Below are 24,098 nucleotides of genomic sequence, written 5' to 3'. Positions count from 1 at the left end.
GGCTATCCGACGAGGGTGTCGTGACATCATGCCGTCCAACTCCCGCGGGTCGGGCGGCGAGGCGCGCGCTCACAAAAACGCCAAAAATAAAGCCATCGGCTCAAAAATGAGCTAAGTGACTACTTCTTTTCGGTGGAATCATACACTGAGGATTCATTTTCAGCATTTCGTAAAATTTTCAGATTTTGTGTCCGTATCCCTTTAAATATGCGATAAAAATCATTATCAACCATTCTGGCCTTGAGTGTGCCATGCAGGTGATGCCCTCTGGATGGTGGCCTTCTAGTTTTTTTTTTTTTTTAACTGATAATCACTCACCTTTGGCAACACTTTTATTTTCTTTATCTATATAAACGCTGAAACACCAAGAAACATTCGACGATTTCAATTTTCTAAAGATAATTCACACGAAGTCGGAAGCCTACTTACGGACAAAGAAGCGGAGTACACTAACGCAGTCATCACGCTGGCGTTACTCATACAACTTATCTGTACGTTGTTATCTAGGGTGTCCCAGCTAACGTTGGACAAGCTGTTAAGAAAAAAAAAAGAGAAACACGGTGCAACATACGATTATATGACTTATACGGTGTTCGGTTGTCAGAGGTCGGACGACCGAAGACGTGCAGGACTTATAATCACATCTAGCAGTGTTTTTAACAGCTATGCAAACGTTAGCTAGGACACCTTATATACTGTATGCTAAAGGGAACGCCCGGTTTGACTTTCATCTATTACTGCTAAGATGCGACATGAAAGCTTACAGATAATTTCTTTATACACAAATGTCTTTCGCAAACACATATCAGCCACATTTTGTCGATAGAGCTCAAGAAATATTTCGAGTCATTTGCTCTATTACCGGATATGTTGTTCCATTAAGGGTGAACAATTATGTCTACATGTCAAAGTATAGACGTATTGTTTCCGTCTAAACACAACTTATTGATATATATATTATTCAAGGTCCTCACAGGCTCCGAAGTGGAGTATTGCGTAAGAGGGGTCACAAAAGGTTAAGCAATGAAAAGGAGCAAAAATCTTGTTATACGTGAATTCACCAAAATAGAACTTATACAATAGTTAGCGATAAAGATCATTTCAAATGTATACAATTCAAGCTGGAGTAAGAACTTTTTAAACATACAGATAATTCAATTCAAAACACGTTCACATGACATACTCGCAAAATGAATTCGATATCAACATTTAAAATGTGCACTTAACTCTTGTCTAAAAATCACGGGATTAACAATATTAACTATTGTGTCAGGAAGGCCATTCCAATATTTAATAGCCTGTGGCAGGGCGGATGAATTAAACGCGTTAGTTTTGCCAAAGAGCCGTTGAAAGCTATGTTCATTATGCAGACGTCTTAATGAACGGAATGGACGAGTTAAGGTTAAGGAAAACGAATGTTCACTGTGAACTATTTTGTGCAATAAGCAAAGTAGCGAAATAGTTCGACGTTTTTCTAAAAGCGGTAGTGTTAGTGCTATCTTGCTTGTTACGCTAAAATGTATGCTTTAATCTCTGACGATGAAACGAGCGGCACGGTTCTGAATAGCTTCAAGGTCATTGATTAGATAAGTTTGGTAAGGTGACCAAATGGGCGCAGCATATTCAAGTTGAGGGTGGACAAATGTTTGATATGCTAGCTTGCGAGTCGTTTGAGGAGCATCGTAAAGATTACGCTTGAGATAGTCGAGTGTACGTGATGCTTTTGCTGTAATTGTGGTGATATGAGTTGACCATGAAAGGGTTAGTGTAAGATGGACGCCTAGATACTTACACGAGGATGTGCTGGAAAGAGAACGGTTGTTAATCGTGTAGTTAAATGAAGAATTCATACGTTTACGACTAAAGGTAATAAACTTGCATTTTTCTGTATTTAAAGTCATTTGCCATCAGGAACACCAATGGGAGATTCGATCAAGGTCTTGTTGAAGAGTGATGTGGTCATGATGCGCATGAATTTGTCTGTATACGACGCAGTCATCCGCATGCAACTGAACTGTCGATAAAATACCGGAAGGAAGGTCATTTATTAAAATGAGAAATAAAAGTGGACCCAGCACGCTACCCTGAGGTACACCGGACGTAACATTAGACGTATCAGAACAGTAGTTGTCAATGACTGTGAATTGTTTCAGAGGCATGCCAGTGATATACCAATGGCACAGAATAGAAATTTATAGCTTTCAACAGCCTTGAACACTGTCTCAACTAAATATTCAGAACGCATATGAGAGCGAGGCAACGAATTCATTTCGAAACAGCATGCGTGGGTTTAAGTTTCCAACGCCATACTATAGCACACGGCGCAGTGTACTGTTCCAAAACAAACAAGAACATATTCTTTTCGAGTACATCCTAAAAAAATGACACCATCAAACCAGCCAGTGACGTAAATTTATCGCTGTTTATACACATTATTCCGTATGTACATGATAAAAAAGTACAACATATATCAGGCAGCAACGCTACGTGTGATGTGAAATATAAAAACCCCACAGAACATTTTACGTAGAAAAACTGTAGACGACCTAATCAATATCCCCTTAATTTGGCATGCCACTGGACGGTTATACAGGCTGGGAAACCTCGCTGGATATCTTCAGCTACAAATAGATGGAAACGATCGAGCATCCGTCCGCGCATGGTGACAGCACCGGGACGCTATATACCTTTCCCGTACTGCGCGCGTTAATAATGCAAGTTGCTACGCCATTGTCACGCGAGCGAATAATCGCCAGACGCGTCATCTTCGGTGCTCTCGGGCGGAACGCAGGGTAAAGTCCTTAGGGCGGGACGGACATGCACGCACTGACTCGCTCGACAAGTTGTATACGAGGAAGGCGCCGTATATAAACCCCGCGGGGAAGTGAAGCCGCCACCGTTGCCCGTCATCCCACCGTCATTGCCCCGACTTCCGCAGCGCAATGACCATCGGACACCAGTGTGGCGGCGGTACGGATCTAGCCACCGTAGCGGCGGTACCGTAACCCCGAGGGAAGTCCATGCCAGCCTCCCCCTGTTCGCGCCCATCGCAGCGTGCTTTTCCGTGGCTTTTCCGCCCTCCCTCCCATTCGCTCCCGGTGGAGGCTCCACGCACACGCAGTCTCCGGCCTCAGTCACTGCAACACCAACAGCACAGCGCCATGCAAAGCGTGCAGAGGCAGCAGTTCTTCCAGCAGTCGTCATCTTTCTTTTCGTGCAAGACCCTGCAGGGAAGGAACACGCATGAAATTTGATATAGGGCCAGTAGCGCACCCAGGATCTCTGCCAGGGCGGGGGGGTGTGACAATTCTCCAATACCATCTAAACAGCACTAATTTCGATTTCTTCACGAAAAATTGTCCAAAAATACGCTTTTTGCGAGTGTGCAGACGATTTGCGCGTCTTACATCTTAGTTGCAGTACTCAAATGCGCAAGGAAAGAAAAGGGGTTAAACAAAAGGGGGGCTTAAGCAGGCCTCCGGGGGGGTTACAACCCCCGAATCCCCCCCGTCGGTGCGCCACTGTATAGGGCTCTTTTATCTGCCTGATGGTTGCTCTATGCTACCCACGTTGAATTTTCAATTTTATTTTTTAAGCAGTCTGGAAGGCTTAAGTAGCCTTCCAAGACTGCTGCTGCTTTAGTTGTCTTTCCATTAATCGGAGGAGACTAATTTTGGTTATGCTTACTGTATTGTACTCGTCCTCTTTGTTGTATGCTCTAGTTGTCCATATGTTCTAGTTGTCCCCCCCTAAACTTCACCTTTCGTAGCCGCACTACCCTCCCATATTTTGGACAACACGTACACCGTTGTCGGTTGTGCAGGCGGCACGTAGAAACTGCCAGCCTGCTGCTGCGTCGGGTACAAGTGCTGGGGCCCGGGAGGCGGCGGTGGTTGGTATGTGTCGCCCACTGGCGCCGACGCCGCGAAGTAGGGCTCCGCTACGGGTGCCGGCGGCGGTTGCGGGTAGCCAGGGTAGCCGGGGGGCGGCGCCTGCTGTGGAGGCGCAAATCCGGGTGCCGGCGGTGGTTGGTACTGGTGATGCGCCTGAGGGTATCCGTAGCTCATGTCTGCCAGCGGTTTGCTGCGTTCGAAGAAACAAAAGTTTTGTCGGGCTCCGCGTTCTCTCCGTGCGACTTATTCTTGGGGCGGAAGAAACGCGTTGGCTTATTCAAATGGAAGTCGTCTGAGTGCTGCGTCTTTCAGCGACAACCGTAAACGGTTCTGCCCGCTGAACCACCGGAACGCTCGCGCTATACTTTCGATAAACGATAGTATTCGACGGTTTGTTCTGTTGAATACTATTTGCATGTAAAGAAGTGATGTATCTTCATCGTATCAGCGAGAAGATGAAATCAGTAAAATTTACACTAAAACGCATCTAATGTATCTATGTAAGTCAGGTCACCGCAATGTCAAAAATGGTGTTAGGCTGATAGCTGATAGGCCTCCGTTCGTTGAGGCTCGGGCTGTTTGGTCAAGATGGAATAGCGACAGCCTGGAGTTGCGCGTAAGAAAACTACTCCATGCTTTAGCAGTCATGTATGGACAGGGACGTGCATGCAATTGAGGCACCGAGTGTGTTCAAGTTGCCGTCAGTTAAAAAAAAAAACTATGCTGCACGACTCCCCATGCTCATCAGTAAAGCACATGGCGTCCACATAGCTGTTGTCGAACGTCTGTGAACGAATACCTTATCGTTACGCGAAATGACGGAACCTAAAGATATGTGTTCGCGCTGCACTAGACGGTTATTCTGCTAGCTCACTTCCGGCTATCACTAATGGGTTTACGAATTGAAAACGAACCATTGGGAACATTTTTAATTTGGATGTTGTGATACAGATGCTCATTTGCGACGGCCTTAATCCTGTCGTGATCTCCGTGCCATGGCCGACCTAGCTCTGAACTGAACTGTAGCGTTTCATAATTGAGTATACCCTGTTGCGAAAGCCGAGGTCCGAGCGGCCACGATCGAGGGTTCCATGTATGGTGCCGTGCCAGGTGCCAAGAGGAGGAGATATCCAGGGAGATTAGAAAACTGTTTTATATGCACTGTACATGTTGGTATATTACAAGAAGGGCTCCATGATATTGGAGCCGTCTACATGCTAACATATTTGCATGTTGTAGCGTTTACATCTCCAAGCGTTCTACATGGTCGAGCGTCCACAACACTCAAGTCCCGCTGTTTTATCCCTTTCGTTTCCCTCTTTCACTCGACGAGGGAACGCACTTTAGTTCCTCTTAGCCAATCACCATCTTCGACCAGGTCGCCATATCCCGCACATGATGTACCATCGTTTTCCCCTCCCGGCTCCGCCTCCAATCTTGCCTGGTCGCCCCCGAACACAGGCAGCGGTTGACACCTTGGGAACCGAACGTTGATGTGGCTCCCACGGGATTGCTAGACGCTGGCCCTTTGCAAGAGTCGCCTCTCCGTAGCGGTCAATTCGCGGAAGCCACCATTTCCAGGGAGGGTGGTGGTTGTTGTCTCGAAAGGGGGCTCCAGGTTGGCGCGTCACTGTCGGCGCCGGGCCTCGTCGTAGTTCGGGCGGCGCTGGTAATTCACGGAAACGCACCAAAGGGCGACATTGCCGTTTAGCGACGCATGAGGCCGATGACTCATTGCACCCTGGAGACTAATTGCTCATCCATCAGTCCCAGGTAACACTCCCCGGCCGCGAGAACCGACAAGCGTGAAGAGTACTTGATATGTTCACGTCTGTCAATTAGGCCTCCTTTGTCCCGAAGGACCGCCAGACACAACAACCCACACTTCACTCAGTTCAGCTTACCAACAACATTAGCAAGAAGTTTTAAGAGCTAGAACAGACTGGAACCTCCGTCCACTATGGGGCATTCCACGCCACAATGGTACTAAGCCCTTAGCAAATTTCAGCAACAATCCTTCTGCGTTGACGGCCGCTGTAATGATGCCGCGTTCAACGAAATTTAAGCTGCTGTTGTACCACGCCGTGCCGCGGTGCACCGCACTTAGGCACGATGCCAGTCCATTAACAAAACACTATACAGGTTGTCCCAATTATCATGCACCAAGACTTAAAAATATGCGAATGCCATGTAGCTGAACCGAACCAAGGTAATGTTGTTTGTCGTTGCTTAGAGATGCTCAGATTATTTTTTTTTTTGCATTCCGCCTAATTACATGATTAGTCTTCATTAATCAGCTTCTGAAATATTATAATTAGATTAAAACTGTCAATGAGAAAATCGTAGAGCAACATGAAAAACTCCCGATACAGCTTTCTGTTGCTCAATACGTGCTACATAAAAGTGTTTTTCCGAGCGTGAAAGAAGCCCGCGAAACACAAAAGTGCCTCGAGCGGTCAGTCGCGCGGCAATATTGCGTGTATTCGCGGACTTCTTTCACGGCCAAATCTAGGCCGTGAAAGGAACTTAAAGCTCAGATATGTAGCTGCGTTGCCGTGAAAGGAACTTAAAGCTCAGATATGTAGCTGCGTTGCCACAGATATTCGCAAGTGCTTGTAAATATCTTGTATTGTCAGCTAGTAACACTATGTCGTCCGCATATGTCGTCCAGGGACCTTCTGTTGCCCCATTTGTCCATTACACATGTAGGCTAAAGCAAGCCCTAATTCACTGCTTTCCAGTCGTCTTTCTATGCCCTTAACATAAAGTGTGAACTACAATGGAGACAGAGGACATCCTTGCTTCATTTCTTGGTGAATATCCACCACTTCATTACATTTTTGGCCTTCCCATACAATTTGTACTCGGTTGTCTCTGTATATATCCCTCAGCAGCTCTACGAAATTGTCCCCTATGCCTTCGTGCTTGAGAATATCACATAATTCCCTGTCTACGTTGTCGTAGGCGCCTTTATTATCTACAAATGCTATCCATAAAGGTCTACTCTGAGCTACTGAGATCTTTATGCACTGAGTTAGTACATAGCATCTTGTTCCTTTTGCGACACCCTATAGGCATGTTGTCGAACGGGCCTTTCGGTATAGGTTCGGTAATGATACGATGCTGGGCAAGCGGCGTCTGGTTAAACTTCGTCGTTGTAGCGAAACAATATTGAAAAGAATCGAGTACATCCAGAAGCTTTTCTCGTTGTGCTGATGGTAGGCTCGGGTTCACATCGAGAGTGCTCGCGAACGCCTTGGCAGAATGGTCGCACTGCGAAAGAGCTGCTAATACTGGCGGACCGTTGACGTCGGCAATTTCCGCAAATTATGCAATGGCGGTGCGTCTTGTAAGATGACGATATTCCTCGCTGAATTTCGTGACCAGCAGGTGAGCCTCTCTGTTTCGAGGCTTAATAACTCCTCGGGCAACACAGATTTGTCGAGCAAGAAAGAAAGACAAGTTTGCCTCCACAATTACAGCGTCGAGGACGTCCAGTTCACATTCCACACCGACAACGAGGCGGCAGAGTCGCGGATTCATCGAACACACGTAGCGCGGTCTTCGTGGTGTTGTCAGCTTCAGAAGGAAAGGGGTCCTCGAACGACACCAGCAACTCACGTAGGTCAATGATTGCGCTGTATTCACGAAGAAAGTCCATTCCAAGGATTATTGGGCGGGAGCACACAGCACACGCACGGATTCGAATACGTGCCGTGCACATTCCAGTTGGCATCACCAGATGGCCGCCTGCCGTGTGTAACATGGGGCCCTTTCCATGGCCCCAGTTACCTGGGGCCCTTGCCACTGGCGTGAGGAAGTGGTGACTTTCCTCGCGCCAGTGCGCTGCTCATAATTGAATAATTGGCACCGGTGTCGACGAGGGCAGTGACAGCATGATTATCAACAAATACGGCGATGTCGGCAGAAATAATCTTAGTAGTTTCGAAAAATAAAGAAAAACCGGAACCGTTGTCGTCGGGTCGTTGCGTCGAGACAGGTTCTTTGAATGTTCGTGGGAAAGCGACTCCACCCCCAGAAGTCGCGGTTCCTAGTTTCCCCTGTGGCGACTCGGTGACCGGTTCCTTAGGGGAGGGTCAGACGATGAGGACAAGCTAGGTGACACGGACCGGCGAGGGGATGGCGATCGCGATTGGCGGTGCTGAACAGTCGAAGGAATTCGCTGGCCCGTCAGATACGCGTCGATTTCGCGGGGACGCTCACCGTAGTGTGGGCACCGCGCGTCGGTGTAAAAGCCGCGGAGACCTAGCTGGCAGTACTGGCAGTCGCGGTACACGTTACCCGCTTCGCCACAGTGGTAGCAGAGCGGACGCTTATCCGACGAGCGCCATACACTTGCCTTAGTAGCGCTCTGTCTTGAACCAGGCGGTCGATACGTAGGTACGTTAGGGTCAGGGGCTCCGGAACCGGGGGGCGGGGGGGGGGGGAGTGGCGGTGCAGTGGGGGCAGGCGCCCCCACAGGTCCTACACCAGTGAGGGCATGCCCCCACCCTCAAAGCTGTTCTGACGACCCCCCCCCCATCTTCTCCCCTCCCACCACCCGTGAGGCTAGTGACTCGTTTGGTAGTTATAGGGTGCTTCTTTCCTTCAACAAACGAAACACAATTTTCTGGAAGCTTGTGACTTCTTTGTGAGACTTCTTTATTAGTGAGAACGCACCATATATGTGAGTTCTCACGGTAATAAATCTCCGAAGATTTTATCAGACTGCAGCCTTCATTTCTCTGCACTGCGCTTCGTCAGTGGTCGCTGAAAAAGCTTAGCAGGGGTGTGCGCGATAAGTTTGATTTGCATAAAATGCGCTTTCCTGAAGGAGTAGGCGTATATTTGGAGAACTCAAGAGGCCCTGCGAACATTGCACATGCATGCTCAGTTCTTAGCCTCCTAAAAATCCGAATGAGGTGAAAGTTTGTTATCATTTGAAGAACGTATAAAATTTCTTAAATAAATCGTACGTATATTAACCCACAATCCGCGGATTTTCCAAACAGTGCCGGACACCAGAATTAACCACTTTTGTGTTGGACAGCAGAAAATCACGTTTGTTGTGTTTTATTAATAAAGCTTTCTTTCACAAAAAGTCGCAGTTTCCCCCGAAAGGCGAAGCATCAATTGTAATTGCAAATTAGTAGACAGCTATGCGGAGTAAGGATAGTAGCTGTATCGGCTGCATAAACTTGGGCACATTCGATTATTAACTGAATTAACCAGCATGGCGTCAGCGCGCACAAACATGAATCGATCACACTCGATGACCGCAGACAACCCCTGTCAAAACGCTGGCGTGAGCAAGCGAGGCTTCAGCAGCGAGCGAAGGTTCGTGCGGTCTGTCGCTTCAACGGAAACAGAGCGGCGTAAGCACGGCGCACACCAAGGTCAGAGCCATGTGGAGATCGCTTTCAAGATACGGTGCGCGCGACAGCCCGAAGCTGCGCAAAGTACAAGTACGCAGTTGCTGTCAGAGTAGAAGCAATACCCCGTCCCTCCCACGCTGCCTTCCCGCTTCTCTCTATTCGCGTAGGAGATTGAGTCGCCAAATCTCTTTGCGCCCGGTCGCAAGATACGCATTAGGGCGGCAGCTAAAGTCGCCTCCCCTCCCTCCCTCCCATCCCCCCACAACCATTCGAACGACGGAAGACATCGCGTTTGCTCTCCGCCGTGCGCTTCTCTCCGTGACAGTGCGCGTCTCTCGCACGCTTTCACGCGCACGTACAGCATACGGCGCGCGGCGACAATTTTATCGCCCTTTTACTTTATACGGAACCTCACGGCGACGACGACGGCGACGGCAGAAATCCGCTTGGAGTGTCCATATAATTGATATCGAAATGTGGAGGTGGAGGTGGATGACCAGCGGAGCGGTGTATAAAGACACATACCACATGACTTGTCATTTCCTACCGTCTTTATCATTTGGTCACTAAGGTGACTATAGCTTTGTGGTCGCTATGGTAGACGGTCATGGGTTCTGTAACGATGCTTGAGCGGGAATGGGCGCGAGGCGTTAGCCATTACACGGCGGGAACGCAACTGAGATAACGTGTCTATGCAGTGCGTGAAGGCACCAACCAAAAAGACACAACCATTGGCTACTAAACACAGCTGGGGCACACCGGCGATAGGCTTTAGCTTTGTATCGAGGCTACGGCGTTTTTGTTCTACGCGCTCGGTCTACGCACGCAGCGATCCGCTGGAAACTAGAGTATAACAGCTCCGCTGTAAAATCAGTGACATATAGTAACGATATATATATTTATAAATTAAATTATGGGGTTTTACGTGCCAAAACCACGTTTTCATTATGAGGCACGCCGTAGTGGGGGACTCCGGAAACTTTCGACCATATATATATATATATATATATATATATATATATATATATATATATATATATATATTGTAAGGAAGAAGAAGTGCGTCGTGTAGAGCTCCGCAGCCGAATCGCCAGCGCTACTGTAGTGGGGCTCGTGCTCGACGCTGTTCCTGGTGCGCCTGGCGAAACCTACGCTGTTGTGTCTTCCTGTCGGCGTCCTTCGTGTCGTCCACAGCCGTGCTAGACTTCCTTGTCATAATATATATATATATATATATATATATCGTATAGTTTCCTCTCTCTCTCTACGTATATATATATATATATATATATATATATATATATACGTAGAGAGAGAGAGAGAGAGGAAACTATACGATGCGACATGAGCCCCCCTCCCCCCCCTCTCCCCCCCCCCACACACACACAAATCAGATATACTTCCGGAGCGCTTGAGCCAGGTAGCGGATGCGAAGAGGTGTCCGGGAACAGTTGTGTAGCTTGGTTCACTGTCTGTATGGTAGGATCTGTAGATGGTGGCGCAGGAGCCCTCAAAGCCGCCGCATATGTTAGGACGGGGACCTCAGGTCTTGGTGGTGGGAGTGGTAGCACCGCCTGTCTGATTTCACTCCGGATGCAGTGTTGCCAGGTTTTGCCTTTATATAGCCAAATTGGGCTACAGAAAAAAAATTTGGCGTCGACTTTGACGAGTTGGCTACGTGGCTATATTTGGGCTACTGAAAATCTGCGACTTGGCTTTGTTTGGGCTATAAGTGGCGCCCTAATCAACGCTCCAGAGGTTGCTCTGATCGAGTAGAAACGAATCTCGATGGCTATGTTTTAGCTCGCTGAGTCGCCAGCGCGCCTGTGCGTGTGTGCGTGCGCGAAATGCCGCCCCCCCCCCCCCCCCCGTCTCTCTCCCCCTTCATTCGCTGCGCCGTTTTCTGAGCCGGTGGCTTTGATGTACTTAAACTGACATCGCGCTTCACCGTGAGACGCCTGATCCCCAGGCATCGGGATGAGCCTGGGAGTAGAGGTGTTTTCACAGTACACAGTGCTATGCTGACTCAGAAAGCAATAAAATAGGGTCGGGCGATCGTGGCGCCGACATGAAAGAAGATCGGGTAGATGACACGCTCCAGTGTGTTCATGGTCATGGTTTCTTGGTCAACTATCGCGCCGGGCACAGCTTTCGACCTGCTTCACGTCATGTGAGAGCTCAATGATGCTGAACATTATTTTCCGTTCACGTGAGCTAAAAAACAGAGTTCGTAGTTAGTTACTGTATATAGATAAAAATAATTCTCAGTCCTATTTGTTATAAAATAAAAGCACTATGATTTCGCCCTCTGCAGCAATGTGCTGGAACTTGAGAGCTTTCGGGGCCAACCAAAAAGTGTTCTGTGTGCAAGCGTGGTGTCGACTGTCATGGCGGCAAGGACATTTGGTTACAACGGGTTGTGCAAAATAGGGTTCCCGTAGTTGAATGTGAAAATTTATATAGAAATAAAACTGCAAATAAGAATGGCTACATTTGGCTACGAAATATTTGGCTCTCTTTTTGTGTTTGGCTACATTTGGGCTAGAATTTCTCTAACTTTGGGCTACGCCGCGTCGTCCGACCTGGCAACACTGACCGGATGACGTCCGCAAGTGCTGTCATAGGTGATTGGGGTCCCACTGGTGCCACTGCTTGGAGTTGCCGCAGTTCGTCACGCACAACGCTTCGTATGAAGTCTCCGAGGGCCTGCTTCTCGCAGTCGGACCCAAGAGAGCATGCAGTAGCCGTGATGTCGTGGCGTTCGTACTGCGACGACCGCTGCTGCAGAGTACGCTCCATGGGGGTTGCCTCACTCACGAACTCGGCCACGGTTGTTGGTGGATTACGTACAAGTCCGGCGAAAAGCTGTTCCTTCACTCCACGCATTAAATGTCGCACCTTCTTTTCCTCGGACATTGAAGGCTCTGCGCGTCTGAAAAGACGAAGCCTGTCCTCGACAAACATCGAGACTCTCTCGTTGGACCACTGGTTCCTAGAAGAGATGGCTTGTTCAGCTCTCTCCTTTCTTTCGGCGTTGCGGTACGCATCGCGGAGCTGTCGGCTAAACTCTTGACATGTCGCAAAGGAACCCTCATGGTTCTCGTACCAAGTCTTCGCAGTCTTCTAGTGCGTAGTAAACTCTCCGCAGCTAGCGAACATCATCCCACTCGTTGATGATGGCAACCCGATCGAAGTGGTCCAGCCAGGCTTCCACATCCTCAAAAGTGTCTCCGTGTCTGTGGCGCATGAAAAACATGCGGGAGAGAAGACTGGGCATCGTGGGTTTGGCTCGCCTGGTTTGTAGTGGTCGTTGACATGATTATTTCCAGTCTCGATGACAAGGGACCGAATTCGGGTGGTAGTCCTTGAAGCCGGCGGCTGCTTCTTGCTGGGGGAGCTGTGGCTGCCTGTAAGGTGCTAGGAGTGACGGCGGAAACTTGGGAGCAAAGGTGCATTTACCCAGCGCCTGCACCAGTAATGTCACGAGCGAAACAACAGAGACAGCCAGGAGCCCACGTCTTTACGGGCACCAGACCAAGGAAAAACGTCCTCTTCTTCTACCAACCCCAAAGCGTGTAGGTGCCACATTAGATGACTCATATGTGACGGCATGTGCCATTATTATCCTCTAAACGTCTACATGCTCTGAACCCATTCTGTAGTTATTCCAGTACATCATTTTAAATGCGAAGCATTTCTTGGCGAACATTTGCCACTTTGACAGTATCTATCTATCTATCTATCTATCTATCTATCTATCTATCTATCTATCTATCTAGCCGCCTACGTCTTGGTGCTCTCATGGTCATTTCGTTAATTTGGTATGTACTAAAATTGGCGTTGTATATCACAAGAGTATGACGAACATAAATTATAGGTCATGACATGTGTGTTATGTAGGTCATGAAACAGCCGCCTACGTCTTGGTGCTCTCATGATCGAAACGTTTCGCTAACTTGGTATATAACTAGAATGGGTTCGGACAGAGTACTAACTGAAGGAAACACTAAAGGATGATGGCAGAAGTCATAGTCATGAGCATGACTCAGAAAAAATGACAATGACTCAGCGAAAAGTGATTAACTCTCAAAAACCCCTGGAATGGGTTCAGACGTGGGCACTAAGTGAAGGAAGCACTAAGGGATCGTGGTAGAAGTCATAGTCATAAGCATGACTCAGCAAAAATGACAATGACTCAGCGAAAAAAGGATTAACACTCAAAAACCACTGAAATGAGTTAGGAGATAAATGATAGGTCATGACATGAAAGGTCATGACCTATCATTTGGCGTTCCAGTTACATTCTTAACAAAATGTCGTTTTATGCATTGAAGTACAAAAGTAAATGGAACGCCAATGCATTTCTCCGCAAAATTCTGGAATTAATATCTCGAAACTGGTGTCATCCTGAGAATTCATTCGGACAACGCAAATAGACTTTATCATTAATACAAGTGGACTGGCTTTGCCAGTTCCCAGCAGCGCACCATGCCGCTGCTATGCATGTTACTCTCTGTTTAAAACACGTCCGCGTGTTCTAATCACCAGCTGAATTGTTACTATAATTACTCGGATGACTAACTACTCGCCACTATACTTAAGTGCCACCGAAGCGACATCATGTTTTCTCGTATTAAACGTCGTAGCGAGCAGAAAATGGACTTTGATGTACGATTCCTTCGCCAGAACGATTTCCTTCATCCCTACACAATTCTAACTATTCCTTACAATTACGTGGTGATTCTCTTTTTTTTTTCTCATTCGCTCAAATTTTTGCCCCCGTGTGCCTCGCGAAAGGAAAAACTTTCTGCACGGAATATCACTGACAAGAACCACTGGTATGTTCCGACTATTTAGAACAATAGTATTTGCTTGCGCCATAGGTCTTCCCTGTCGCTGAAGAGTTTACAGGGTTGTCAGCTTTCCTATCGGTGAAAAAAAAAAAAAAAACAAAGCGCGGCATGTTCTGTCTGCGCGTTCTCTCTATATACTCTGTCGCTATCCATCCGCCCAAAACAATATGTATTGCATCATGCGGAGAAAGCCAGGTGTGTCTGATAGCGACTGAAATCCAAGGTCGGCAGATGACGCATAGTGAATAAAAAGGCGCATGTAGAAGTAGCATCTCAAGTTTGAGGGTGGGGAACTGCAGCTTAGTACTGTACTCTCATAAGTTCCTCAGCGACATAGGATGCAGATTCACAATGCTGTTCGCATGCGAGGAAAATTCGTATGAGAGGGTGCCAGCTGACAGTGCTAGTGAACGAAGGATTGGGAAGATAGTGGGCAATGATAAACAGCTATCGCGAACGAAATGCTATTGAACTCCGGCCCACGTGTTTTTCCAGCGTGGAGTACTCCATTGTACAGTATCCCTTGCGGTATCACTGCCTGCTGATAGCGCCCCTGCAGCGTATTGTCGGTTAGAAGCTTCAACAGAGGTTTCTGGTTTCAGTCCTGGGGCTCTGTGCGTTTATTAAATATACTCTACTCATCTTCAGTGATCGGCGTCATATACCTGGGCGCTATTATATTGTAGGTCTTTCTGAAAAGCTTTTGTCGCGTTACACCGGACCTTACAAGGTGTTACGGCAACTAAGTGACGTTAACTATGAGATCGCGCCACTGGACAGTTCTTCACCATGTACCGTATCTCGCGACGCCGTGCACGTATCCCGGTTGAAAGCGTACTCCCGCACCTCCATGTGCATCAAATAGCTGAAAGTGAAACACGATTTGTAAACAGAGACTATTTACAGAAATGGATAAGATGGCTGAACACGCGCAGCGTCCCTGTCATCGTGGTCTTCGCCGTTAATCCAAGGAGGTACGTGGCTCGTAACAATAGAAAGCTATCCAAACTTTTCTATTCCATTTCTGTAATCAGCCCACCACGATTTGTCAAAAATTTTTTGGGCCACCCCCTACTTTGCTTGTTTGTCACGCGACGTCAGGAAATCCGAAAAAAGGTCCTCATCTGATATGACGCGTACACACTGATTATGCATGATTAGACAAAAAGAAAATAAAAATAAAAAGCGTCTGAACGCGCTCGCTCGCCAGCGAGGAGTTCATAACTCGAAGGACTGCTCAGCGTCAACCAATTGAACATTAAAACTTTTTAATTTATACACTAATTTCATACACTCATGACATGGAGCCACCTCCTTTCCATTGGCTGCGCCGTCACGCGCCCAATGAGGCACGCACTAGGCACACCTTTAGTCAGCCAGAACCATATAACCGTCGTGGCATCTGCTCTCGCACCCCGGAGGCCCGCGTTCGATTACCACCCAGACCGAAATTTACCGAATTTCCTTTTCAAAGCCGTTAATTTACTTTGTTTACAGGACCTCCCTGAGAGATTTGACGTCAATCTTATTATTTCTAACGTGCTTTTACTCTGCGCCGTCGGCCAATTCTGGTACCACTGTTTGCGGACAATTCACTGTAGAATAATTTACACCCCTAAAAGTGAAAAAGGGTGTAAATGTGTCTATAACTAACACCCTTAGGGTGTAAATTATATAAGTAACACCCGAAGGGTGTGAGTTATAGGTACATTTACACCCTTTTTCATTTTTAGGGGTGTAAATTATTTTACAGTGAAGGCCGGCTTTTCTGCCTAATTGGACATATAATGATTAAAAAGAGACTGGAATAGTTTTTACGTTATAGGGCCCCTATGCGGCGTCGAACGTGTGATGTGCCGTTATGAGTCGCCTGCATTACTTTGACTAAAGCTATAAAGGCTCCCTTTTGACAGCGTCACTCTACACACCATCTCTATAACAGCAGTTTCAGCGGGGACCTCATTATTTTTCTGTGGGTTCGTCATATTAGCATAAAGAGTAGCGCCTCGTTTTTTATTAGTCTCATTATTATGGAGATTCGAATATGAACAACTCGTGTGAGATCAAAACATGTTCAGTCCATCTATGCCTCGCTGATATGGCAACTCCTTGTTTTCACAATAGACAGGGAGGAGTGCACAAACACTCTAAGAGCCCACGTACTCTTTGTTTGTCTTATTAATATGGACCCCGTCGGTCTGACTAAAACCTGAGCTCGGTATATGGAAACATTTTTGGGGGGCGTTTTAGCGAATGTGCATGTCCTGCAGATATATACCGCTAATTCAGTAGATTACTTCTATTTGACGCGAATTTTCGCTTCTTTGTTCTGTTAATTGGGACTCGGGGTAGCGTTTAGGCCGGTGATCCTTCAGCCAAAGGGATGAGTACGTCCGGGAGTAAGAGCGATAGAAAAAAGGGTTTCTTCTACATACTTCTACATATTCTACAAGCCCACTCCATGGGAGAGCACTTTGAAAGTCTCAGCTCACTATACATGTCTGAGCACATATCAGAACACATCAGGACCTACCACTGCACTCAAGATGTCTCCTTATAAAACATTGGTCTTCCCTAGTTGACCCGACTAGGGAATCTGATGACCTTGGTGCAGCCAATCAGAATGCTCGTATTGTTTACAGAACTCCGCCTCTAATGCTGCACCTTTGAAGCAAGGACGAGGCAATCTGGAAACAGGGGATTCACACTCCTTCTACGAAAGTCGTCTCCTTGGTTTCTATCTCTCAGTGACGTTCGTCTTGCCAGGGTCGGGAGAGTGACCTTCGCACTGGTCCCCGCTTCCACGAAAGGTGGTGGTTGTGGTCGCTTGGTGAGCTTCTTTGTCATCGCGTCCCAGCCGGTGTCGCGCCGCGTCGCCGGGTAGGCGGCCGCTGATGAAGGGGGTGGCATCGAGGGAAACACACAAACGATGCGCACTGCCGATTTGGGGCGCTTGTTTGCCAGTCAACGTCGGTGTCGGGCACTGTCGCCGTCTGGGCGACGCTAAAGAAAGGGCCTGCCTCGATGGGAAACACTCAAAGAATACGCCAGCCGATTCGGGGCGCAACAGTTCCTATATGCGCGCAAGCAGTGCGCTGGTGCACTGACGGAACCGTGTATCTCTATCAGATCAATGTCAATTTGAATGATTCGTGAGCTCGCAAATCCTCTTGGCCTAGTCACGTTAAGTTGTTTTGGGAAAACGACCAAAATCTATCCTGGAATCAGTGGATTGTGGATGTGGCCGTGAGGCCGCGAGACATGCAACCAGGAACGACCAAGTAAATGCGAATGTATGAAAAATGCACACCGTGCAACACCATTGCTCTCGCTAGCAATTCTACAGACGGTGCTATTTTGGTAATACCCAATGGTATTACTCCCGTGTGCTACGTTTCATCCGTGTCAACCTTATACGTGTTGCGTGCATCCGAGTCCCCCAGTGCACAAGCAGTGCGCTTTACCCTTTGCTTCCCTTTCCTGCAGTTCAGTCAGTCGAAGAGACGCAGCCACGGGGGGTAGGTTTGGGAATAACTCCCAAAATTTTGTTTATGCCTATAATAACATCTAAAAATTGAGACAGATGTTACTAGCATGATGTAAGCACCCAGACCCTTAATTCCCCTAAACTTGTTGGCAAGTTTAACGCACACCAGAAAATTACGTCCTGGCTGCGCTACTGGTTTCGGCATTTTCGGTATTTTAAGAAAACGGGATTGTATCACATTTGGTAAGTATCCCTTCCAGCTTTATTGATTCGTCTATCTCGTGTTCTGTTTACGCCCTGTGTCCTTTGCCTTTGTCCCTACGTAATTCCTTCCCATGAAACATTACCCCTTCGCACCACAATGAAACTGTCATATACATTTTCCTAACAGATGCAATTCCAACGCCCAAAAGCGAGCATAAATGCGCAATTTAAGCTAAAGACCAGCATAACAATTTGCAGGTTTCCCTAATCTCGCACAAACTTGCATTCCGGTATAGCTCGTTGTGGGGAGGATACCAGGTGGTAACACTTGTGATGGCTTGTGCATATGTAAATGATCTCCATTTGGTATTACCTGTATATATAATACCTCGATCGTTGCGTATGAATAAAACTTACTTGCGAGTCAAAGCTTGCCCCGTGGCCTTCTTGGTCTTTGTGTCGTGTCTTTTTGCGCTGTTGATATTATACGAACTCGCCCAACTTTTCATCCTATTGGCGTATATTTTAGGCGACCTAATTTAACTTGGCACTCTTGCCTCTACCTCTATATCCAGAACACCAGTCAGGATCATCGAACTCTCTCTGTAAACAACCCCTCATGAAGTATTACCTGTCTTTGTGCGTCCGCCTGCTTGTGTGCGCCGTATACTTTGTGCGGTTGCCAAAGCCTTCCATATACGAAGTATCCATGCAGGCTCCAAGGCAGACATTTAGCCACAGAATTTATTAAAGGCTTTTTGCAGTATCCTTCGTATATCGCTATGGAGCAGACTCATATTACGGCGTCCCCCACGGCTGTTGAGCTGTTTAGATTCGTTATGTATGTATGTATGTATGTATGTATGTATGTATGTATGTATGTATGTATGTATGTATGTATGTATGTATGTATGTATGTATGTATGTATGTATGTATGTATGTATGTATGTATGTATGTATGTATGTATTTTTGTTTGCTAGTTTGTTTATTTGCTTGCTTGCTTGCTTGCTTGCTTGCTTGTTTGCTTGCTTGTTTGCTTGCTTGTTTGCTTGTTTGTGTGTCTGTCTGGTCTGGTCTGGTCTATCTGTCTGCGTGTTTGTTTGTTTGCTTGTTTGTTTGCAATAACAACAGAGGTGAGCAGGAACGGCGCAAGTTGCCTAACGAATTCCCTTGCCTCACGCAAGTACAGATTGCACAACAAGCTGTCATGTATAAACGTCGCAGACTGCGAAATTGTCACCTTAATTCGCAGGCTTCACTCAAAGTAATACTACGCCGCTGTTTTGTAGCGATGCCTTTTGTGGTGCTATTCCTTTTCGTGCTTCGTCAGTGGTCAGAGCGACACTCCGCCCGCGTTGTCAATGGGATCAGCCGGCAGTGAATGGTGGATTACATATAAGAGTGGCATAAGAAACGAGCGGAACGCATCGCTACAGAATCGCGACCCTAATATATGGAATAGAAAATCATTAAATACGCATAGCAGTGCCAACATACATTGCATGCAATAAAACTGAATAAATAGTTCAGCTCTGATACAGGTGGCATCGTCCTCATAATAAAAGATTTACACACGCGATACGATTTAAAATTGTATCGTCAATTCAACGCGCTGTAACGCGACTACGTTTCAGCATCGAGCGCCTCGAATTCCGATAGCAGGCTACGAATGCGCACCGTTTGACTTTTCACACGGACCAGAAGCCGAACTAACGGAGGCGTAGAATGAAGCCTGCAGCAAACGTGCCGGAAGACACAGCCGCCCATCCGTCCGTATGCCTATATATGGAAAGCAGCCGACGACGTGCAGGCGTGACATCGATCCCGATAAGCGGGGGTCCCTAAGCCCGCAATCGCAATCGACGTCTCCGAACGATGGCCCGCCTTCCGTCCACAAGGCTCTCTTTACTTCTGCTTCGATGATCGTGATGAACACGTCTCGCTCATCGCGTATTAACATGCCCGGCAGAACGGGTCCTTGGTGTGGGAAAGAAACGTCCCAGTCTGATAGGTTTTGTGCGCCGTCGCACGAAATGGCTTTCTCGAATTTGCATTTTCTCACGCTTAACGTGCGCATGCATCTCTTTGCCTACCGACCTCCCCCGCATCCCAACTGCTGTCTTCCAATTATGTTTTCACGGCACTTCAAGAAAACCTCGATCGTGAGCTAAGGTTACAAAGAGGGCAGACAGAGAAGAAAGAAGAAAAAAATGCAAGAAAATAAATTCCAGCATTCCTTCAGTCAAACCCCCCTATATAGAAACTACCAGAATTCATTCCGGCCTGTGTACCCTTGACCATGCGCGAGATTATGCCTTAGGGCTATACGGGCGCCTTCGCAGCGGCACACTGTGTGCGAGCAAGCAGGCGGCCGTGATTTAGACACCAATCATACCATGGAACGGGTAAATCTCTCGACAACTGCAATCTGAGCGCCGGCCACCCGGGCCGGGCACGTTAATTTCGCAAACCTCGCCATGCGCCGTGCTGTGCTGACACCACCCTTTATTCAGCTAGGTTTCCTGGACAAGAACTTTCGAACTGAGCAAAAGTAAGGAGAGCATCAAGATTCGCGTGCAGCTACAACGCACGGCTTTCCGAGTAAATAAATATACGATGCTGCCAGTCGACAAGAGTCGCGACGGCATTCGATTTGCAGCTATACTCGTATATACTTGCCACGGAATGCTCGAGCCATTTTGCACAGTTTACAGTGAAAATATGGTTGAGTAATGCGCACTAAGGGGGTCATAGGATATTTGGCATTGAAATCGACCAATATGTGTATAGCGTAAACTTTGGCATAAAAGCAGCACTGCGTGAAGTTCAAAATTTGATGGGTGGGCAAGTACTGCGGCAGAGTAGACGATTCGCGCAAACCGCAACCTGATCGCTGGTCTTTTATATCAGCAGACAATTCTTTTTACGAAGCATCATGCTTATTCGCGATCACTGTACCCCAGTCCGACAGGAGCACCTGCTTTTAGGAAAAGCTCCCACTTGAACGCTTAGGGTAAACTCTTGCAGGACGCAGGTTACAGCACCCGATTAGGTGAGAACATAACGATCCCAATACCTCAAATGGTAATACTTTGTTTTACAAAACAAAAATAAAATGTTTCGACTGAGCTGGTGCAAACATGAGACCAGGCGAACCATGCACCGCATCGTCCTGTTCATTAGGAGTTAACCCACCCCCCCCCCCCCCTTTGTTTTCTTTTTTTTTTTTTCACTTCTTGATTTACAAGCTGCATGTTGCCAGCCTATCATCAGCCCGCTATTCCGCCCAGTGAAAACAATTAAACGAACCAGATCCGATTACGACGTACTAGCAGTTCTTTATATAAAAACTATTCTCGAAGTATTTATCAAATTTGAGCTCGAGCAAGCATGCACAGCGAAGCGTTGCCGAGATTAAAACTGAAATCTTGTTTTTAAAAATAGCACATTAACAAAAAAGCAGTCGGATGCATACACTCAATAATAATTATACAAACAACCTCAGTGGTCGCCAGTGCGGAGGTTAGGCGCTCACACAAGTACGCCCCACTTCCTTTTTACATTTCCATATGGCAGATGCAGACTGCCCTCTATATGACACTGGAAAACGTCCACAGGTATGGAGGTCTAGAGCCAGTTCGGAGTTTTTATATCGACTACAAAGCAGGTGTGAGACACATCTTCGTTTTACGGATTTCTTTTTATCAAACCCCCAAACAAATTTTATGAAGGTAAAATATTAGAATTTGCTCGTTATAGTGCATACCTTTGGCAGTACACCATTTTCCCAAAAAAACGACGTCTTCTTTTATGTGTACTAGAAGCGTGTGCTATAGAAAATTCTTTGAACTCCTTTCTACCCGATCGGTCATTCGAGACAAAATGACCAATCGGCGACCGAAGCAAATAATACAAGCGACATTCACTGTCCCTCGCGACTCGACAGTACAGCGCAAAACGCGAAAATGTTTCGATGCCAGTGCCAATGATGTTAGTGGCTTCCTGTAAGTTCCGCTGACGCATAAGTATACTCTAAATTGCAATATGCTGCGCTCGAAGTATACCTGCTATATGCTCCGGTGTTCGTTCTCTCAGCTCGTGCGCATGAGTAATGGGCAATGCATATACATACCTCGCAACGGCGGGTGCGTTGACAGCAAGGCGAGAACAGAGTGTGATACCAAAAGTCCACGTCGAGCTTGCTAAGTCAACAGCAGTCCTATCGCGCTATCGGCGTTGTCACGACAGCCACCAGTGGTATACGTCGTTACTTTATTGCCGTCGTATCACAGCGACTCCGAGAGTGCAACTGAAGTGCAGTCAGCCTTTTTCGCATGAGCAAGAAACAGATGGCCTACGACGAGCTCTCGACGGTCTAAACACAGACTGACAGGCGTGACGTGCCTGTTTTCTACAATCAGTGCTCTTGTCGGACGCTTCATTGAATAAGTTTTCGCCGCCACATCCTCATTAGCTTCCTGCTATTTGATTGCTTCACGGGGTTTCACGTCCCAATGCAACACTGGCTCTATGAGAGAGGCCTTAGTAGAGCGCACCTTGGTCACTTGTGGTTCTTAAACGTGCACCTAAATCTAAGCACACGTAGTGTTTTTGCATTTCGTCCCTATCGAAATGCGGCCTCCGGGGCCAAGAATCGAATCCGCAACCTCGCGCTCAGCAGCAGAACGCCATAGCCACTGAGTCACCGCGGCGTGTACTTCCTGTTATTTCCCAAGTGCATTGTTATTTTCGCCGCTTCCCTTGCAGCAGCGGCGCCCCAACGCTGGTTTATCTGACTTTCAACAGCAACGCGCACTCGTCGTGTTTTTTTAGAGCAAGCTTGTTTCCTCGTCGTGCCCTCTGTCATATGCGCGGCGGGCATTTTCTGATCCCATTGTGTTCGTGTAAAAGCTAAAGCAAGCCGTTCTAGGCCACATCTGCTACCAAAAAAAAAGACAAAGTCAAGCTCAAAATATCGAGAACATTATCGTTTGCTGAAGTTTCAAAGTTTTAAAAGTTCGAAACTATGTAGGTGCTCTAGCTGAATCTCCTGCTGTGTCTGCTTTATTACGCCGTCGCCATGCACCCCATCAATGGCAGCCTCACACTCTTCACATGACCAAGAAAAATAAAACTTTGATCACCATCGCCACTGCAGGGGTATGGACCTCGTGCATCTGCGGCAGTTGGGAGCCGGACACTCACCACAAACCGTTCTAAACTTTACAGTACAGGTTGCGCACTTTCATCGACGACTTCAACGCTAAGCGACTATGGATTGTTCTATAGTATTGATTGTTCTTAACGGTGATGTAATGTTAAATTGTGAAATAAAGAAACAGAGAGGGGAAATAAACTTATTCAGCTTCCTTAAACTTTTTGGAGTTGCATGGCTTCAGCTAAATATTTCTTCACTGTTTTTGTGCGTGTGCCACTTGATCCCGTATTATAGTGGTGAATGGTGATGCACTTTTAGCGCGCTAAGTCACGGTCAAACTTTTTCTTCCTCCGTATATACTGTTTGACTTGCAGCACGACGTTCAAATAAACCTTCCCGCAAGCGACGTCGTTCGTCGTCGTCGAAGGATCGTGGTATGGACTTAGTTGTGGATTTGTTGGTTTATAATGTGGAAAATTTTCAGTGCATAGTGAAACAAACACGCTAAAAAACCCCGTATAAACAACGTCTGTACTAACGTGTGTCGCGCAGCCAGGAGTGCGCGACCGGCTCCTCGGTACATACTTTATATAAATGTGGGTGCTGCTCGTTTTCCCTCCGGCTGACTGATCTCCCCTTCCGATCTTTACAAAGCGCTAACATCAAAATCGTCAATATAGACTTCCCCTGCATCATTAGCTGAATAATCATCAGAGATACGATTGCGTCACAGCCTTACTGCGTTTAGACACCCGCACTTCTCGCGAACATACATTCGTTGAACGTGCGTCACTTGCGGCCTGTGCAGACTTTTGCTGCCTCTACACAGAGCGAGCTTGTCACTCGTTGACAAATGCGTCTCTTCGAATTGGCCTCGTGCGGGGGTGACGTATGGCCGCAGAGAAGCAATTGAGCGTACAGGCTATAGTAAAGCTTACCCATGGTGATGTGTAGCATTCCAAAAACTACCTGGGACATCAATGCAGCGTCTGCAGGCGCGTGCATCAGAGGCTCAGCAATCGTCCTCGTTTGCGCTGCTGTTCTGGAGCATAGATTTAACCAACACTCGTGTTATCTGAACAGCACGACCCTTCAGCGTCGACGAAAGCCACGACCACGTGGAAGT

At 47.2% G+C, this 24,098-nt stretch overlaps 2 protein-coding genes across 5 annotated transcripts in view; both read right to left on the bottom strand.

Annotated features, from left to right (window-relative positions):
* Positions 1-314: 314 nt before the first annotated feature.
* LOC119436370 (cysteine-rich and transmembrane domain-containing protein 1-like) overlaps positions 315-24,098 on the bottom strand; it is a 56,601-nt gene continuing 32,817 nt past the window's right edge. The window contains exon 4 of one of the 3 annotated variants that reach the window (XR_007463958.1): positions 315-329. The gene's annotated coding sequence lies outside the window, so the exon portion shown is untranslated. Of the gene's footprint in view, positions 330-469; positions 485-725; positions 741-24,098 lie in introns of those variants that run through there. The other 2 variants (XR_007463961.1, XR_007463962.1) reach the window with 2 other exon arrangements.
* LOC119436371 (uncharacterized) lies at positions 3,035-22,313 on the bottom strand. 2 transcript variants are annotated; one of them, XM_037703195.2, is made up of 3 exons: positions 21,947-22,313; positions 3,805-4,083; positions 3,035-3,224 (listed from the first exon to the last, which is right to left on the bottom strand). In XM_037703195.2, the coding sequence occupies exons 2-3, from the start codon at positions 4,065-4,067 to the stop codon at positions 3,131-3,133; spliced, it is 357 nt and encodes a 118-aa protein (XP_037559123.1). In that variant the 5' UTR covers positions 4,068-4,083; positions 21,947-22,313; the 3' UTR covers positions 3,035-3,130. The 2 variants fall into 2 exon arrangements, with proteins under 2 accessions (XP_037559123.1, XP_049513236.1); XM_049657279.1 differs by lacking the exon at positions 21,947-22,313 and adding an exon at positions 19,492-20,007.

The sequence above is a fragment of the Dermacentor silvarum genome, chromosome 1, assembly GCF_013339745.2.
Source record: "Dermacentor silvarum isolate Dsil-2018 chromosome 1, BIME_Dsil_1.4, whole genome shotgun sequence".
In the NCBI taxonomy this organism is placed as follows: Eukaryota; Metazoa; Arthropoda; class Arachnida; order Ixodida; family Ixodidae; genus Dermacentor; species Dermacentor silvarum.
The sequence above is the reverse complement of the archived record's forward strand: the minus strand, read 5'-3'. Positions and strand labels throughout refer to the sequence as shown.

Bases quoted from the DNA above. Each gene is read 5' to 3' on its own strand.
- LOC119436371 (XM_037703195.2), bottom strand. From the start codon at position 4,067: ATGAGCTACGGATACCCTCAGGCGCATCACCAGTACCAACCACCGCCG. The intron at 3,225-3,804 runs GTACGTGTTGTC...CCTTCCCTGCAG, and splicing joins CCTGCACAACCGACAACGGT to GGTCTTGCACGAAAAGAAAG.